This window comes from Antechinus flavipes, chromosome 4, assembly GCF_016432865.1.
Source record: "Antechinus flavipes isolate AdamAnt ecotype Samford, QLD, Australia chromosome 4, AdamAnt_v2, whole genome shotgun sequence".
Classification (NCBI taxonomy): domain Eukaryota; kingdom Metazoa; phylum Chordata; class Mammalia; order Dasyuromorphia; family Dasyuridae; genus Antechinus; species Antechinus flavipes.
The window spans coordinates 148,216,646-148,237,192 of NC_067401.1; the positions used below are offsets into that span (position 1 = coordinate 148,216,646).

General features: G+C 38.3%; 1 protein-coding gene across 5 annotated transcripts in view; it reads right to left on the reverse strand.

Annotated features, from left to right (window-relative positions):
• LLGL2 (LLGL scribble cell polarity complex component 2) overlaps positions 1–20,547 on the reverse strand; it is a 73,157-nt gene that overhangs the window by 28,716 nt on the left and 23,894 nt on the right. For all 5 annotated transcript variants that reach the window (XM_051995088.1, XM_051995089.1, XM_051995091.1 and 2 more), the window contains one exon: positions 18,725–18,831. In XM_051995088.1, coding sequence (XP_051851048.1) covers positions 18,725–18,799 — 75 coding nt within the window. In that variant the 5' untranslated portion in view covers positions 18,800–18,831. The remainder of the gene's footprint in view (positions 1–18,724; positions 18,832–20,547) is intronic.

Here is a 20,547-nt window from a genome sequence, read left to right on the forward strand (position 1 = left end):
AATAAGTGGTTCAAATAAACTACCCATATGACCTTGGTCATGGTACTTCCTTTTTCAGGACTTGGTCTATCTTTAAAATGGGAATAGAAGAAGGGAGGGGTTAGTCTAGATGGTCTCAAAGGTCCTTTCCAACTGAATTTTATTATTCTCCCTCCATCCCCCTAGCATTCATATAGCTGAAAAAAAAAATCATCTTCCTTATTATAAACAGAGCTGACAACACTCCCCTTCCTTGAATTTTTAGTAGTGGTATATGTTCTTTGGTGGCTTGTCAGAAAATCATTTGGTGTTGTAGCCAAAGGTCTATTTGAATGACAAATTAGATTTGTTGCTAAAATGCCTATAGTAATGGTCTTTCAAACTGGAGACTTGAAACAATATATCCATAATCCCCATCCCCCCACCCCCAGTACAGGAGGCACTCTGTCTAGTAGGAGGACAAGGGCTTCAGCAGCAGACAAGGCAGCTAATTTCTTCCCACAAGATGGTCCCTTGCAGTCTGACGGAAGGACCAAGGCATTGAGGGATTACATATTGTCCAACTGGGTATAGAACCGTCTGTGTCACAGGCAGCCACTAAAACAGAAGGAAGTGGCAAGGTCAAGAAACCTAGGTCAGCTCTGAAACTAAGGAAGCAGTAATGTTAGGGGGAGGAGGGCAGTGTAGTATATACAGACTCGGGGAGATGACTCCTAGACAGCCCTGTGGAAGTGTAATCATCAGCAAGCATTTATTAATTCCTTTGTGTCAGGTTTTGGTAATAGAAACAGAAGTGAGATAATTCATTGACTGCAAGGAGGTTACATTCTGCTGGGGAAACAATATGTAGAGTGGAAAAACTATATACAAAATTAAAAGGGTTTCACACTCAAAGTGGTATTATGCAGAGCCTAGAAAAAGACAAGGAATTCTAGGAGGTGAAGATGAGAAGAGAGATTATTCCAGACAGGGGAGGCAGCCAATGTAGAGGTCTGGAAGTGCGAGATAGAGAACTGTATGAGAAATAGTAGAGAAGGCCACATTAGTTGGACTAAGGAATGAATAAATAGGAGAAATATGTAAAGGTTATGAAGGGCTTTAAATGACAATGGAAGAGGCAGAAACTTATAAAGAAGAGATGAATAAATGAGGGTAATTGCTCCAAAAGAATGGTTATCCCTAAAATGAAAATATAAATTCAACAAGGGAAACATTTCAGTGTTCTAGTTAGTTCCTTTTTTTTTTGTTTGTTTGTGTTTGCTGAGGCAATTGGGGTTAAGTGACTTGCTCAGGGTCACACAGCTAGGAAGATTCTGGTTAGTTCTACCTCACAGTGATTTCTCACAGTTTCTACTTTGTAGAGGAAAAAAAAAGAGTGGCCTATGATGGAAGTTTCCTGTTCTAAATAGATTTTATCTCATTATACAGACTGAGTCACTTGGGCTGAGTCCTTTAAGAACTGTCTTCACCATTCTGGCAAAATGTTGCTGCTAAGATCTAGCCTAGGCTATAAACCCTTTTGGATTTCCCCAGATGAAACCAAAGAAAATGAATGGCATACAGTAGGCATTTAATAAACACAGGTTGACTGTCTGACTAACAAAACCAATGTTAAGATTGGTGTTTGTGTACATCTGGGAAATATAAATCGTGAATGTAGGCAGAAATATATACATACATACAAATTTAATGTCTGGATTGACAGCAATGAGATCACTCAGTCTACACATCAGATTCAAGAGATACTAAATGGAAATTGGGGAGGTCCCACAATTGGAAGGATTAACACTAGTCCTCACTTTTTCTTGTTTTTCAGGAAATTTCAGTCTATGACTGTGTTATGTGAAGTGTTAAACCAAGAAATGGAGCACATTCAATCAAACTACAAAATACAAATTCATCTGAAAAAATTTCATTAAAATGTTTTCTACTTTTACCTATGCTTTTCAGAGTATACATAACAATAGTACATGCTTATCTAGTGTTTGACAAACCCAAAGATCCTAACTTTTGGGATAAGAATTCATTTTTGATAAAAACTACTGGGAAAACTGGAAATTAGTATGGCAGAAATTAGGCATGGACCCACACTTAACACCATATACCAAGATAAGATCAAAATGGGTCCATGATCTAGGCATAAAGAACGAGATTATATAGAGGAACATAGGATAGTTTATCTCTCAGCCTTGTGGAGGAGAAAGAAATTTGTGAACAAAGATGAACTAGATAGACCATTACTGATCACAAAATAGAAAATTTTGATTATATCAAATTAAAAAGCCTTTGTACAAACAAAACTAATACAAACAAGATTAGAAGGGAAGCAACAAACTGGGAAAACATCTTCATAGTTAAAGGTTCTGATAAAGCCTCATTTCCAAAATATATAGAGAATTGACTCAAATTTATAAGAAATCAAGCCATTCTCCAATTGATAAATGATAAAAGGATATGAACAGACAATTTTCAGATGATGAAATTGAAACTATTACCACTCATATGAAAGAGTGTTCCAAATCATTATTGATCAGAGAAATGCAAATTAAGACAACTCTGAGATACCACTACACACCTGTCAGATTGGCTAAGATGACAGGAAAAAATAATGATGAATGTTGGAGGGGATGCGGGAAAACGGGGACACTAATGCATTGTTGGTGGAGTTGTGAACGAATCCAACCATTCTGGAGAGCAATCTGGAATTATGCCCAAAAAATTATCAAATTGTGCATACCCTTTGATCCAGCAGTGTTTCTATTGGGCTTATATCCTAAAGAAATACTAAAGAAGGGAAAGGGACCTGTATGTGCCAAAATGTTTGTAGCAGCCCTATTTGTAGTGGCTAGAAACTGGAAAATGAATGGATGCCCATCAATTGGAGAATGGCTGGGTAAATTGTGGTATATGAATGTTATAGAATATTATTGTTCTGTAAGAAATGACCAGCAGGATGAATACAGAGAGGCTTGGAGAGACTTACATGAACTGATGCTAAGTGAAATGAGCAGAACCAGGAGATCATTATACACTTCGACAACGATATTGTATGAGGACATATTTTGATGGAAGTGGATTTCTTTGACAAAGAGACCTAACTGAGTTTCAATTGATAAATGACGGACAAAAGCAGCTACACCCAAAGAAAGAACACTGGGAAACGAATGTGAACTATCTGCATTTTTGTTTTTCTTCCCGGGTTATTTATACCTTCTGAATCCAATTCTCCCTATGCAACAAGAGAACTGTTCGGTTCTGCAAACATATATTGTATCTAGGATATACTGCAACATATCAAACATATAAAGGATTGCTTGCCTCCCTCTAGGGGAGGGGGTGGAGGGAGGGGAAAAAAATTGGAACAGAAACGAGTGCAAAGGATAATGTTGTAAAAAAAAAAAAATTACCCTGGCATGGATTCTGTCAATATAAAGTAATTATTAAATCAAAATTTAAAAAAAAAAAAAGACAACTCTGAGATACCACTACTGAAATTGGCTAAGATGACAGGAAAAAATAATGATGAATGTTGGAGGGGATGAGGGAAAACTGGGACACTGATGCATTGTTGGTGGAGTTGTGAACGAATCCAAAAAGTTATCAAACTGTGCATACCCTTTGATCCAGCAGTGTTTCTATTGGGCTTATATCCCAGAGAAATACTAAAGAAGGGAAAGAGACCTGTATGTGCCAAAATGTTTGTGGCAGCCCTGTTTGTAGTGGCTAGAAACTGGAAAATGAATGGATGCCCATCAATTGGAGAATGGCTGGGTAAATTGTGGTATATGAATGTTATGGAATATTATTGTTCTGTAAGGAATGACCAGCAGGATAAATACAGAGAGGCCTGGTGAGACTTACATGAACTGATGCTGAGTGAAATGAGCAGAACTAGGGGATCATTATACACTTCGACAACGATATTGTATGAGGACATATTTTGATGGAAGTGGATTTCTTTGACAAAGAGACCTAACTGAGTTTCAATTGATCAATGATGGACAGGAGCAGCTACACCCAAAGAAAGAACACTGGGAAATGAATGTAAACTATTTGCATTTTTGTTTTTCTTCCCGGATTATTTTTACCTTCTGAATCCAACTCTCCCTGTGCAACAAGAGAACTGCTCGGTTCTGCAAACATATATTGTATCTAGGATATACTGCAACATATTTAACATATATAGGACTGCTTGCCATCTAGGGGAGGGGGTGGAGGGAGGGAAGGGGAAAATCAGAACAGAAGTGAATGCAAGGGATAATGCTGTAAAAAAAAAATTACCCTGGCATGGGTTCTGTCAATAAAAAGCTATCATAAAATAAATAAATAAATGAATGAATTTGAGAGTCAAAAAACAAACCAAAACAAAACAATAGTACATGCTTACAATCTGTAAATACCCATATTTTGGAGTGTGGCAATTTATGTTAAATAATATCTCAGAGTGGCAATCAATTGGTACAGTGAATAGGATACTGGGCCCTAGAGTCAGTAAGACCTGAATTCAAATCCAGTCTCAGATATATTTTAGTTATACGACCCTAGACATGTCACTTCATCTCAAATTCATCAATTGTATAATAAAAATAAAAAACCTACCTTGCAAGGTACTGTGGATAGAATAAGGTATTTGCAAAGCACTTGGGCACAGTGCCTAGCACATAGCAGACACTATATAAATGCTGGCTCCAAGTTCAAAATCCTGCTACAATCACAAAAAAAAGAGCCAAACTAGAGACCAAGATAAGCATCTGCATGGACCATTTTCCATACATTGAATTCACTCCTTTCACATGGAAATCCTTCTTTCCTCCAAGGCCTAGCTCAGGTGACATCTTTTGCAGGAAGCTTCTTTAATCCTTCTCCAAGCTGAAAGTGAATCTTAATGCCTCAAATTTTCTGAGCATTCTACATATTCTACATATTTGTAAACTGGTTATAGCATCCCCTCTTCCCTTTAATTCTAAGGTCCTTCAGGGCAGGAATAGTTTTCTGTATACTAGTCTCCAGCACTGTTTTGTACATTTTCCCCTAGCAATTATAGATTGGCTATAAAGAATTATAACTGGATTGTGCTGCTAGTAGCATCATACAGGTCTGTCTCCAAGATTAGCTTACTGCCACTACCCGAAATATGCTGTCAGCTTCTAGTTACAAGGGTCCTCAAACTTTTTAAATAGGTGGCTAATTCACTGTCCCTCAGACTGTTGGAGGGCCCGACCATAGTAAAAACAAAAACTTTGTTTTGTGGGCCTTTAAATAAAGAAACTTCATAGCTCTGGGTGAGGGGGATAAATGTCCTTAGCTGCTGCATCTGGCCCGCAGGCTGTAGTTTGAGGATCCCTGTATATGGTAGAAACTAAAGGCACTGGTGGACAAAAGGCTTACCCCCTGAAGACAGGAAGACCCAAGTTTATCCCTTCTGGTTTCTTCAACTCTCATTTTCTATGTCACTAGTTTGACTTATCTTGCACCATCTTCTTACTTTTTAAGAGATGAGAGTCCCTTGGGAGCCAATGAACTTAAGACATTCACTGCGGGACTCAGAATTAAGTCACTTAATTTTTTTTAATTATAGTTTTTTATTTTCAAAATATCTATATGAATAATTTTTGTCATTCACCCCTACAAAACCCTGTGTTCTAATTTTTTCTCCTCCCCCAGTCAACAAATGATCCAATAAATGTTAAACATGTGGAACTCTACTATACATATTCTACAAATGTGTATGATGCACAAGGCAAATCAGAAAACAAAAGGAAAAAAAGAGAAAGAAAACAAAATGCAAACAAACAACAAAAAGAGTGAAAATGGCACGTTGTGGCTCACATTCAATCCCCACAGTCCTCTCTCTGGGTGCAGATGGCTTTCTTTGTCACAAAACCATTGGAATTGGTCTGAATCATTGCAATGCTGTAAGTCACTTAATTTTTCTGTGTCTTGGTTTTCTCATCTTTAAAATGAGGGAGGTAGGACTTGATTGTTCCAAGGTCCTTCTGGTTCTGAATTTATGATCCTATTTAACATTTATTATATTGAGAGCAAGGGAAAAATCCCAGAAAAGAGAAAACAAGTAAGGCTGCTCATAGAAAAATTGATTTTTTGAAACTATCTAATGTAATTTCTTCACTTTATGAATGATAACATGAGAAAGGACTGACTACAAGATACCAAATGGCAGCCCTCAAGCTCTAGAGAGGGCTAAGACAAAAGATAAGGTACAGGTATTGGGGGGGGGGGGAGGGGAGGAGGCGTGGAGGAGAGGGGAAAACAAGGGAATTAGTTCTAGCTGAGTTGGAAATGGAGTCCAAAGAGAAATGTAACATTAATTCAGGAACCATAACGAGGGCTGAAAGCAGCCAAAAAAACCCAGCTTATTACAATAAAGTGGGACAACTAAAGAAAGCCTAATACCTAAAAAATCAAGCCATTAACTAGAAGACTATAAGTGACATCAAGTCAGAAGGCTCTTTTCCATACCTACCATACCCCAACCTTTTTGCCAATGTCTCTTTCCTCTTTAACCTTCCTGGCCAGATGCTGACCTCTCCTATCAGAGAGATACTTCTCACCTTTGCTGGAAGGAACTCAATCCCTACACACTTCACCCTCACCTCAGGCTTACTCCCCAAAGGGTCAGATAAGTCAGTTACCTCCAGGCTCCTGAATAGGGGGGAATATATCTGTTGATATACCCTAAAATCTCTTTTTCATTCATTCTATATTCCAACCTTCCTATGTATTATCATCAATGTGGCTTTGTTCGTATGCTTTTTCCCCCTTGTGATCTGATTTTTCTTATACAACATGACAAATATGGAAATGTTTAAAAGGATTGCACATGTTTAACCTATATCAGATTGCCTGCTGCCTTAGGGAGAGGGGAGGAGAAAAAATTTGGAAAACAAAGTCTTATAAGAATGAATACTGAAAACTATCTTTACATATATTTGGAAAAAATATATTATCATTGTGAGTTCCCTAGGGCCAAGATTATCTTCTCTATTGTATTGGAAGTGCTTGGCACATGGTAAGTTTTTTAAAATTTCTTTTTCATTCAGGGGCTTAAATGCTTCCTAAAATGGAAATTCCTAGATCTCTTCAATACTCAGCTTAAATGCTATCTCCTATACACATATAAATTCTTTACTGATCCCCCAAGAATATCATGGTGTCATTTCCCTCCATCAAAAATAAAGTATTTACTTATGTGCAGGCTTGCTTCTCTTGCCGTAAATTCCATAAAAGTCTTTTTATCCCCAGCACCCAGCATTGTGCATTGTACACACTAAGTGCTCAAAAAAGATTAATTCATAGGTTATGAACAAACCATTCTCAAAGAAATCACAAAGCATTCACAACCACATGTAAGAAATCTTCAAATCACTGATAATAAGAGAAATGCCAATCAAAACAACCCCGAGATTTCATTTCACAACCTGAAAATTGGCAAAAATGACAATTGGTTGATGAAGAAAAAGTTGTGGGATGATAGGCACATCAATATATTGCTGGTGCAGCTGGGAAATGGTAGAACCATTTTAGAAAGGAAATTTTGAATTATGCAAACAGTGATTAAAACACCCATACTCTCTGACCCAGAGATTTCATAACTGGGCTTAAATCTCCAGGAAGCTGCTGATAAGAAAAATGAAGCTACTGATAAGAAAAAAGTACCCACATATATCAAAAAATTTATAGCAGCACTTTCTGTGATAGTAAAGAACTGGTAACAAAGTATGCTCATTGATTGGGGAAAACAAAATGTGGTATGTGAATGTAATAGGACATTTTTGTACTGTAAGAAATAATGTGTGCAATGAATATAAAAGAAACATACAAAAATCTACATGAAAGGATCCAGAATGAAATAAGCAAAGCCAAGAAAGCATACACAGTAATAATCTTGTTTATATTATAAATTATAATTATATATTATAAAGATCATAGCGGTCTAGTAGGACTTGAATGAAGAAACATGACAGGATACCCTTAATCTACCTTATCATGGAGGTGGGAGATCCATATATTCTTAAACACTGCATAAATTTCTGAACTTTTTAAATACTTTTTTTAATATAGGGTAAGAGAAAGGGTTAGTTGGGGGGGGGGAAAACTATGGTGATATAAAAAGCAAACAATATCAATAAAAACATGTTCTTAAAAAGTTTGTTAAATTGAACTATATGTAGACTATGAGCCACATTTGTAATTTACTCCAACTGTATGCAGTTCATAATTCCCATACTCCCTCACACTTTGGGGTAAGGTAAAATTTGGCCATTTGTTTTATGTGCACTAGATTTAGTGAGAAAGGGAATGGAGGAGACGACAAAAGAATGTCACCAGAGAAGCCCAGGGGATTGGGAAAGGCTGAGATCCAGGAACACTGTCCAGGTATGATCGAAGAACACTGGCTTTAGAGGAAGTCCAACTAGATTGGAATCTAGCTCCCTTCCAGCTTTAAATTCTGTGATTTTGTCAGTTATGGAGTGGAGTAAGGGTGGTTGGTACAGGGCTAATATGCTGCAATCAGTCTATTAATCAGCATTTATTACGCACCTGCTAGGTATTGGGCATTGTGTATCACTACCCCTTTCTGGACGAAATCACCACTTGGGGTATAAAGTCTTAGAACGATTACCTTGGGGGAATAACGGCCATGTAGAGTCACTAAGGGCTTGGGACAGAAGAAAAAGTACAGGGATTACAATGCTTTAGGGAAAGCAAGTCCAGAGTTCAATAGCCAGTCCTTTCCATGTCATTCCCTTTATGGCTCAAAGTCCCAGGCAGTAATGTCTCCAAGGCTAACCTACAAATTTAACAAAAGCTAGATATCTGAGCTACTCCATTCATCTCCGCTCTCCTGTCACCCCAGAACAACCCCCATCTCAGGTATCCAGCCCGCGATGGCCCATGTCTGACTGTAACTATGACAGAGACAGCCGCCCCAGGGTATCCAGCCTGGGATGACATTGCTGTCTGGTTGCAGCAAGGGCTCTCACTTCTCTGGTTTCCTAACTTCCCATTAAAGAGTCCATTGTTCTTTCTTCCCTTGCCTTCCCTTAAGATTACCTGGGCCAAGTATCAGGACAGGTCTATTTCTAGCTATGAAACGGGAGTGCTGTGATCTATTTTATCCTAGGCCATCTCCTTCCCAGTCAGCTGTTCATTTTTCATGGAATAGCCACCAACACTGACATCTCCCAGCAGCTGAGAACAGCCCCCAGCCTGCTACTTGGCCCAGGTAACCTTTGGGGATGGCAGAGGGAAGAAAGAACAATAGACTCTTTAATACGGGCTCAGGAAACCAGAGAGCTGATCCACAGCAGAAGCCAGGCTACAATGTCACCCCCTTTCCAGAGAAAGCACCGATTCATTCTCCTCCTCAGGAGGCTACCGTGGCCTCCAGGATCCACTTCAGCCTACGAGGAACTTATTAAGATTAAAAAATTAAAATGGCTATAGCTCCAAACCTGCCTCTGAGGGCAAATGAAGAGCACAGCATCCCTGGCCGGGATCCATCACTTGTACACTAACTGAGTGACCACAGGTGTTGGAATCTTTACAAACTGCTAACTCATTAGAGTTGATGTTTTGGGCCAGAACCTGAAACAAGGTACTAAGTAGAACTAATTGATACAATGCTTGTGTTCACACCTTTACTCAATGGAGTTCACAAGTTTGGGAGATTGACAAAGTAAACTTTGTGTGTGAATTCACACCTCCCTTGAAGCTCTTAGGGCCAGAGAGCACTCTGGGAGAAAACCCATAATCCTGCTCTCTGATGTATAAGAAGAAAGCAGAGGCCCAATTGGGGAGAGATTCATTCCATTTTCTACTTGGCTGGCTGGTGGCAGAAGAGTTCAGCTGAATTACATTAGAGAGGAGCACTCTGGGCCAGACACAGAACACTCAGGGAAAGCCAGAAGCCCTCTCTCAGAGGCAAGAAAGATTACAACTTTTACCTTGGTGCTGGCTGGAGGCAGAGGCAGAAGCAAAGGACAAAGCTACAAGAGCTCTTAGAACCAAGGAGAGAGAGAGGCCTCTAAGGAAAGCTAACCGGGCTATATTGGAGACAATAAAAGATCTGAACTTTTATCACCTGGCTGCGTTTTGGGTGATTATTACTCTTAACTGATATGAAGACGGCCTCCAGAAAATCTCCCCGAGAAACCTGCTTTCTCCCAGAGACAACCACCATTATTATATATTTTAAAAGAAGAACAAGAACTCAACACATAGGCAAGTTACTTTCTGAGCCTGGCTCATCTCAGGACAAATGCTAAACGTTATATAAAAACTTATACTTATTGCATTTGATCCTCTTAAAAACCTTGTGAGATGGATGCTACCATTATCTGTTTGAAAGATCAGGAAACTGAGGCAGACAGGTTAGGTGACTTTGCCCAGGATCACACAGTTGTCTTCCTGAGTCCAAGTCCTAAACCCTATCCAAAGTGTCACCCAGATGCCCTTATAAAGGGTATTTTAAAGGGCAGAAGAATTTTGTATTTCATTCTGGAGGAAGTTTCTGAGCAAAGGAATGATGGGGCAGGATCTGTGAATTTAGGAATACTGCTATCAGAAAAGCTTGGGGAGGGGAGAGTGGAGGCAGGGAAACCAATTAGTCTAAGCCCTGTGCCAATACTTGCAATACCTCCCAGGGTGTGTGCTCTGTAACTGTGACGTACTGTGCAAAATATGAGTAGCTATTACTATTATGATTCGAGAACTTCTTTGGAGAGGTTAGAAAGGAATAGCAAGCAGGGGCCTGGCCTCCTGGGGATGAGCCTGGTTTGGAGAGCTGAGTTTTTCTTTCTCTTGTCCTGGGTGTGGTTCAGATCAGGTTCCATGCTGGCTGTAACCTAGCTCTTGTTTCTCCTGTTGTCACCTCCCACTCACCATGGGAGATAAAGAAGGCCCTCTGCAAAGAAACTAAGGCTCCTGTAAGCAGGGACAGGCTCCTCTATCTCCCTCAGAGCTTCTGCCCCCCCAACCCAGAAAGAAACAAAACAAAGCCCCCAAAGCCTACCCACCAACTGCCCAGAAATAGCACAGGTCTCTTTTGAGGGCTTTATGACAAGCAGGTTCACCTGTCATCTTATCAGCACCAGCCAGTCCAGACATGCTTTCAGTTTCACCAAAGGAGCTAGGCGGACGCAGGAGAGAGCTCAGGGAGGCAATTCTGACTGTAGGTGGTGATCCAGACCAAATTCCTCTCTATATTCACTGGCTCCCAGGGAGCTCTCCTGTTAAATTTATTTATTTTTTTAAAAGCTTTTTATTTTCAAAACATATTCATAGATAATTTTCAACATTCACCCTTGCAACTTTGTGTTCCAAAATTTTTTCCCCTTCCCTTTCCCCATCCTTTTCCCTAGAAGCAATCCAATAAATATATTAAACATGAACAATTTTTCTATACATATTTCCATATTTATCATGCTGCACAAGAAAAATCATACCAAAAAGAGGAAAAAATGAGAGAGAAAACAAAAAGCAAGTAAATAACATCAACAAAAAATGAAAATACTATGTTGTGATCCACACTCAGTCCCTATAGTCCTCTCTTTGGTTGCAGATGGCTCTCTCCATCATAAGTCTATTAGAATCACCTCACTGTTGAAAAAGTCCCGTCTGTCGGAACTGATCGTCGCATAATCTTGTTGTTGCTGTATATAATATTCTTTTGATTCCACTCACTTCACTTAGCATCAGTTCATATAAGTCTCTCCAGACCTCTCTGAAATCATCCTGCTGGTCGTTTTTTATAGAACAATAATGTTCCATGACATTCATATACTTATATATAATATTCAGCCATTTTTCAACTGATGGTCATCTATTCAGTTTCCAGATCCTTGCCATTACAAAAAGAGCTCACATAGGTCTTTTCCCCCTTTTTATGCTCTCTTTGGGATATATGCCCAATAAAGACACTGCTAGAACAACACAGTTTGATAGTCCTTTGGGCATAGTTCCAAATTGCTCTACAGAATGGCTGGATCAGTTCACAACCAACAATGTAATAGTATTTTCCCACATCCCCTTCCACATTCCTCATTATCTTATCTTTCTTACAATCATTTTGAACATATTTCTATATCATGTTGGGAAAGAAAAAACAGAACACAAGGTAAAAAACACCTCATTATCATTTCCTGTCATCTTAGCCAATCTGAGAAGTATATAGTGATACCTCAGCATTGTTTTATCCAATTTATTTTTAAAGTAAGAGGATGATGCAAATAAATCAAACTAATAAAGAAAATAGGGGTAGAAGAAGCAACAAAAGACAAACACCAATTGGTGCTTAATAAGTGCTTTTTACCCAAGTCATGTTTTTTTGTTTTTTGTTTTTCTAAGATTAGAGAGATAGTGGAATAAAAACTTGAATCTTAAGTATCAAATTCCATTTTATAAAACTGGTAGTTAAGATGAGAAATTTGGATGGATGTTGTGTCTGGCCCTATGATTTCAATAGCGTTTAGTATTTTATTTTATCAAGTGTTTTCTATGTGCTTATTTGTTTTCTAAGCAATCTCTGAAAATAGGTAGGGCAGGTATCATACTTATTTTAGAGCTGGGGACACTGGGCTTTTCAAGGTTAAATTCCTTATCTACAATCAAAGTTACTGACTCTGAATCTAATGCTTGTAACAAAATAAAAGTCTTCATGACTAGCTAGATAAACCAGTGATTTAATTACATTGATAGATCAGTCACTGGAGGGGTTTCCTTCTTGATATTAGGGATAGAACAACTTCTGTACAACAGACTGGGTATATCCTCAAGCAGAATGCGACTGTTACTATTGTTCTCTCCCTGGGCAGTGTGGGGAACAGTGGACATGGCAATTAGGAGATCTAGGTACAAACCCCAATTCTGACAATAACGATCAGTGTGAAGACATTTAACTTGCTGTTTCTTACCGTGAAAAATGGGGATACTTAAACAACGTACCCCCTAGAGTTGCTCTAGGCAAAACACTTTGTTTAGCTCTACAGTGCTACAGAAATGTTTGGTAAATCCCCTAACAGATTTTTATGAACCACTTACATCCAGATCTGTAGCTACAGATGGACTATGTAACTGGAAAGAGCACCTATATCAATAAGAACAAGAGTCTATCAACATGTTATAATAAGAGTTATTCAGCAGACCTTGGAGGGGGAGGGATGGGATAGTTAAGATGTTAGACAATTTCATACTGTTAGACTGCAAGGAAAGCAATTTGGTTCAGTCTATAACATGGCCAGCATATAACTACATTTAACAAAGGCTTTTTGATGATATGAGGAAACTAGAAATTAGAAGGTTCATCCTAATTCTCTCACTAATATGTGTTACCTTGGGAAAATCACTCATTTCTTTGAGCCTCCATTTTCTCATCTGTAAAATGGAATAATAATGCCTGTTCTCCCCACCTCACGGGGCTTTGGTGAGGATCAAATGCTATAATATATCAAATAGCATATATATAAATGAAAATGTTGTAAAGTACAAGTCAACAGGAAATAAAAGTTATGGAGTAGAGGCTAAACCATGATTTACTTCATTGTCAGAGGAAATTCTTAGAGTCAAGGAAACTCCTTCAATTAAAGCAGGTCAGAACTTTCTCTGCAATTTCTAGTCCAAAGCCCTGGAGGTTAAGTGATTTGCTAATGTGTCAAAGGTGGGGCTGCAACCAAAGTCTCATTATTACTGTTATTATTATATCTATATATCATATATATTACATCTATGCTAACATTGTATCTTATTTATTGTACAATAATACTTAATATTAATAATTACATTCTAACACATAATTATTATATAATATAGACATAAATATATAGATTTATATATCTATAAACAGATAATACAGCTATACTATATATCTATGTTGTTATAACATATAGATTGTTACATCTATATTATTATGTCTGTAACAAAATCCCTCAACTTACCACAATGTCATAGGAATTTAGTTACTAAAGATACCTGAAACTTATTATAGATCTTTAAGGTTTGTAAAAGTTTTGCTTCACCCCCTACAGCAAGCCAGATCCTCAGTCTATTCATCTCTGTACTGATCTGAACTAGGCAAAACCAGCTGTACCCTTCTGTTGTTCCTTGAGGACCCCACCCCCATTTTCCATTGCTTGCCCAGGGATTGATAGCCAAACCAACATGGTCATGCACGCCCTTCTTAATACAATTTATCGCCCTAAAACTCTCTTGTGTGGCCAGCACTCTCTGAATTCCTTCCTATCCTCCCATGTCAGCCTTATCTCTCCTATACCATTCTATTCTACCTCTATATCAGACATACCTTCTATAATCCCCATTCTATGTTAACTGTTCTTCTTTTCTAAAGTTTAGTTCTAAAGATCCTTTTCAGAAATTACTTTAATTTAAATGTAACTGGTAAATTTTGTGCAGAATCCCACTCTTCCATGAGAATGTAAGCTCCCTCTAAAGTAGGAATTGCTTCATCTGGTTCTCCTCACTCTAATCCATCCTTCCACTCAGCTGCCAAATTGATCTTCCTAAAGCACATGACTGTCTACATCATTCTTCTAAGCAATAAATTCCAGTACTCCCTATTCACCTCCAGAATCAAATATAAAATCCTCTATTGGCTTTTAAAAGCCTTTATAATCTAGCCCCTTCCTACATTTCTGGTCTTTTTACCCCTTATTTACTTTGATAGTCTGTGATCCAGGGATAATGGCTTCCTGCCTATTTAATCACACAAGATATTCCGTTTCTAGACTGAGCATTTTCCTTAGTTGTTCCCCATGCCTGGAAAACTCTCCCCTCCTTATCCCCTGCCTCCAGACTTATTTAGTTCCAAGTCTCAAGTCACATCCCACCTTCTGCAAGAAGCTTTTCCCAACCTTCCTTGATGCTGAATAATATCCACTCAATAAATCCTTGCTGAATTGAATTGGAGAGGTAAGAAAAATTATCTATGGCAATGTAGTATCAGAGGCAGAATTTGAATCCAAATTTTCTTAACACTGAGCCTAATATTATTAAATAAAATAAAATTTAAAAAAAAGAAAAAAAAAAAACAAAAAAAACAAAAAAACACTGAGCCTAATAGTGGGACAACCAGGTGCTACACTGAATAGAGGGCAGGGTTTGAAGCCAAGAAGACCCAACTTGCATCTTCTTGATTTCAAACCCTGCCTCAGACCATTTCCTATGGTCAAGTCATTTAACTTTTGCTCATCTCAGTTTCCTCATATGTAAAGTGAGAATAATAATACCACCTACCTCCTAGGATTGTTGTGAGGATAAAATGAGATAATAATTGTAAAGCATCTAGCACAGTACCTGGTACATCACTTGTTCAGTTGTTTTCAGTCGTGTCCGATTCTTCATGACCCCCTTTAGGTTTTTTTTTTTTTTTTTTGGCAAAGACACTGAAAATGTTTGACATTTTGCTCTCTAGCTCATTTAAGGAAACTGAGGCAAAAAGGTTAAATGACTTGTCCAGAATCACACAATTAAAAAGTCTCTGAAGCTGAATTTGAACTTAGGAACAGAAGTTTTCCTGCTTCAAGCCCTGCTTTTTATTTACTATACCATCTAGCAGTTCTGGAACATAATAAATAAATAAATTTTATTATTCTTTATTAATAACATATTATACATAATATAATAAACTATTTATTATTATGCAAAGCACAATAGGATGATACAAACTGCTACAGTCTATTTGAAAGGAAAATGGGCTTTCTTAGATCAGAGTGGATTCCTTCTCACTAGAGGTCTTTGAGCAAAGGCAAATGGCCCTTTCGGTCCTTCAAGCCCCTAGAGATCCTGTGATCTATTAAGTACACATATTACTATGCAATGTAGAACAAGAGGGTACAGAAACAATATGATGGGAATTTCAGAGTTCTGGGGTTGTTTTTTTTTTTTTTTTTTTTGAAAGATTAAAGTCATTCAGTCAATAAACATTTATTAAGCACCTACTATGTGCCAAGCACTAAGCTAAGTGTGGAGGAGCTCACATTGTAAAAATGAGGAACCAGAGACAGAACTGGGACAGCTAGGAAGCAGACCTTAGTTCAAATGCAGCTTTAGCCATTTACTTGCTGTGTGACCCTGAGCAAGTCACTTCACTGTTTATCTCAGTCTACTCATTTGTAAAATGAACTGGAGAACTCCAGTATCTCTGCTAACAAAACCCCAAATGGGATCACAAGTTAGACTTGAGAGAAAAATGCCTGAACAAAAGAGATGTGGTCCAAATTGGGGTTACCTCTCTGCCAAGAAATATCCCCACTACCCAACAAGAAGACCCAGAGTAGGAGAAAAAAGATTTGGAGGCTCTTTATCACACCCAGTTTTCAGGACCACCCAGCCCAAATCCTTAGGGAAGCTGGGGGATGGGAACTTCCCCATGCTACAGAAACTGCTTGGCTCAGAGAACTCTGCCAGCAGTGCTGTTCTGGGTGCTTGGGGATAGAATGTCCTATTCTCTCCCAAGCTCGTTTGGCTGGTTTCTGCGTTTGGTTTCTCTTCTGTTTTCTGAGAGACAGGTTATAGCTTCCCACCAGGGCAATTCAGGTGCCTGGTCACAGACCAGTAAGCACTAGTTTAAAAAGCAAAAGGGCTCCCTGCTCTCAAGGAGTTTTCTGTCTAATCAAATGCATGCTGTCATTTCCCAAAGGTCCAGCTTTCACTTAAACAATGAATCCGGGGCAGCTAAGCAATGCAGTGGATAGAGCATCAGCCCGGAAGTCAGGAGAACCTGAGTTCAAATGTGATCTCAGACATTTAACACTTCCTAGCTGTGTGACCCTGGACAAGTCACTTAACCCCAATGGTCTCAGCAAAAAACCAAAACAAACAAACAATGAATCCTTCCAAAGTAAGCCCAATAGACCTTAGACAGAAAAAGCTACCTTCATCCAGAAAAAGAACTATGGAGACTGTGAAATGTAAATCAACATAAGCTATGCTCATTTCTTTTTTTCTGGGGTTTTAAAAAATCTCTCCTATGATTTTTCCCTTGTGCTGTGATTTTCCTTTTCCAACATGATTCATTAAGTAATAAAATAAGAAACCAAAAATAAATAAATAAATAGATAAAAACCTTTAACAACAACAAAACAATGAATCCCACATCTGAAGAGTTCTCAAAGACTTTCCTTCCCTCACACATTAAATGCAAAGCAGTTAGTGGCACTTGGGTAGCAAGGGAATAGAAGTTTTGGATTCTTAACATAGCCAAAGATACTAACCAACTACAAGCATAGAAAGAAAAGATAAAAACAAAAAAAATAAAAGTTCCTGCCCTCAGGGAGTTCTCTTAGAAAACAGCTAGGGGAATGGGAGTGGGGCAGGACAAGTAAATCACAAAAAAACTGAGGGCCAGCCCTAGATTTCCTTATCAGTAAAACAAGAGATAATTAAACAATTACCTCACTAAAGTCATCATAAGGATTAAATGAAAAGTAAAGTGTTTAGTAAATCTCTGGCTAAGACTGACTACCTTACCAAAGGTTAGCAATTAAAGAGGTTTTACAACTGTTCACCATTGGGGACTTAACAAGGGGCAAGGAATTATTTTCTCCACACCAAGCTAAACCAGGATTTCTTAAACCTGGATTCATGGACAAGGAGTCTGTAGACAGATTTAAGGGGATGGAACTTTCATAATTAAAAAAAAAATTAATATCTTTATTGTCACTATTTTCTAACTGAAAGTTAGCATTTCCTTCAATAACACATGGATGTAGATAACAAAACAATATTCCAAGATAGGGATCTATGGCTTTACCAGACAAGACTACCAGAGTGGTTTCTGATACAAAAAATGGTTAAAAACTGGACTAAACTAACCACTTAGCCAAGTATTAGTGATCTGGGGCTTTCAAAGGAATCCCTGGATCTCCTCAAAAGGGTTAAATCCATAAAATTACAAAAGTCAGCCACTATAACATCACCTAAAAGGTCAAGAGTATTCAGATACAGGATTTGCACCCAAAACACCAGATTTGTCCTGGTAATTGTTCAAGTTCCCAGGGTTCCCCAATAACTGCTTTTCATCTACTTGAAACAAAAAAGTAATTCACAGAATGAAGGTACCTGAAAAGACTAGGGCCTGGATCAAAGAGTGAGAGACCAGGCTAATTATGCCATAACATCTCCCAAATTGTGGGGTATCTACTCCTGCTTATAATCCGCCCCCTCCCTCTTATTTACGGGAGCAGGACTCAAGAAGAGGCCTCATGGGATCCTGATTCCCATTATATATTAAGTCTTAAGTTACACAGGCTTTGGCTCCTAGGGAAATTAAAAGATAGGAGAATAGGGAAACACGTTACAGCCAAATTCTGTCTATTTTTCCTTTATAAGGAAAAAAAAAAGAACAGTAACAAAGGTAGCATTTCTCCAATGGACATTTACAGATCTACCAGTAACCTTCAACATAAATGTTTTAAATTTCTGCAAGGTCTTTTTGGGGTTTTGGGGGGAGTTTCGGGGGAGAGAAAGCAAGCAGCAACATCCTGAACTAGCATCATGGAGATAGGCCTGATTTCTCTCCCCATTTTCTCCCCTCTTCCTAGGCAGGAAAATGACCAAAATACAAGACCCGGTAGCATTTCAGGCAATGCTGAGAGCTTCCATACTTGAGGAACGCAAAAGAAAAGCCCAACATGCTCTCCCTATACAATGGCAGTTTCCACATCCCCATCTACTCACCTCCCTTTCCTTCTCAATTCCACACACTTACCTTGTTAAACTTAAAGAGATCCTGTTTCAGTCGCTCCCGGGCCTGATCATGTCCAGATCTCAAGAATCTTTTCATCCTCTTCGGCTCCTAGCTGCCCCACCAATGACCTAGGGAAAGACCCCAAAATTCCAACTTTGAAGTGGTGCAAAGTATTCCTGATTATGGTTAAAAAGCCAAGACAACAACCCCCTGGGGATTCTCAGATGGTACTAGGACAGAGCCCACAACAGTGACAAGGTTATAATCATTTCAGGATTTAATAGCCACAGGAGGCCATTGTAAGGTTTTTACTTTATTGAATGAATAACTCAGAATTCCAACCTTCCTCTCTATTAACCCATATCTTAACTGCCCTTCCCCTCAGTCCTATCTGAGGTTTACAATTCTTTGGGATAACAAGTCTGGGAAAACAATTGACCAATACTCACAGATGCCACCTGCTTCAGATCTGGAGTTCAGCTCCTAATGTTTTGTGTTACTTTTTGATAACTAGCTTATCCTGTAACCAAGACAGCAGCAGGAAGGGCTGGAGGAGGCAGCCATTTAACCTGACTTTATAGGTACAGCTCTGCCTAACAAGATGGGCCCAGCACTGCCTGAAGGTTAATTGTTAACTTGTTTTCTCAAAAACCACAAGGCTTTAGTTTCATAGAAAGGGACACTTCCTAGGTTTCTCACAGGAGACAAATGGGAGTGACAACCCAATAGCTTCCTTTAATTTTTTTTCCCTTCAATTGGAAACTAATCAACACAAATATTTCAAGATACAAAGATCATTAAAAACTATGTAAGAAATGAAATTATGTATAGTGGATTAAAAAAACAATATCGAGTTCATCAAGGTAGTAAGAACAATGCTTCGTGTCCCCTTTTGTACACTTTTTTCCCTTTCAGTGCATTAAAAATGTTATTGATCTTTTTTCTATGTCTATTATAACCCACAGTAATTACCTTCTTTCTCCCCATTCATACTTCCCACCTCATTCCCAGCAAAATCCCTTCCTAGAATTCGCTCTTTCGCTCTCTCTCTCTCGCTCGATCTCTCGCTTTCTCTCGCGAAAAAAAAAAAAAAAAAAAAAGAAGAAGAAAAAAACCCCATCTCTTTCATATGTACTCCAAAGATCTAAAAAGGGCTCAAGATAGAATAGCAAGATCAGAAATCCAAAGATAAACAATAATAAGCCCTTTCAACCAGCTAAAGTCTACACAAAACACTGAGGCATCTAGGGCTGGGAAGAGAGTATGTAGGTGATGTCTCCTCTGTAGAGTGCTACAGAAAGGCTGGAAGCACCCTGACTAGAAGGAACACAAGCCACCAGAGACTGTTCTTAGTACGGATAGTACAAGGGAAAGAAAAGCCAGCAGCAGAAACAAAGGAAATCAAGGACTACTGTGTGTGTGTATATATATATAGTACATATATATATAGTCTGACCCACCCTAAGAGTACAGAAGGGATCAATCTGTGGGTTAAGAACAAAGTCCCAAAGTCCCAAACTCAGAACTAAGGCTATAGATTTGAAGAAAAAAAAAATACACAGAAGAGCTACTCCATAACAACTTCAACTATAAATAGTTGTGGAAAAACAAAATATCTTAAAATCAAGGAAGAGGGGGGAAAAATGAAGTACAAGTAAGGGCTCTAAAAGAATTGGGAGAATAAAAAATTCAGAAAAGATTTTTTAAGAATCTTATTCAATTATCCAACTCTCTGAATTTTAATATAGACCAATATAACTATGATTATTAGACAAGAAATACAATAACAAAATCAAAATACTGAAAATCTAGATTATCTACTATAAAAAGTACTACCTAGAAAA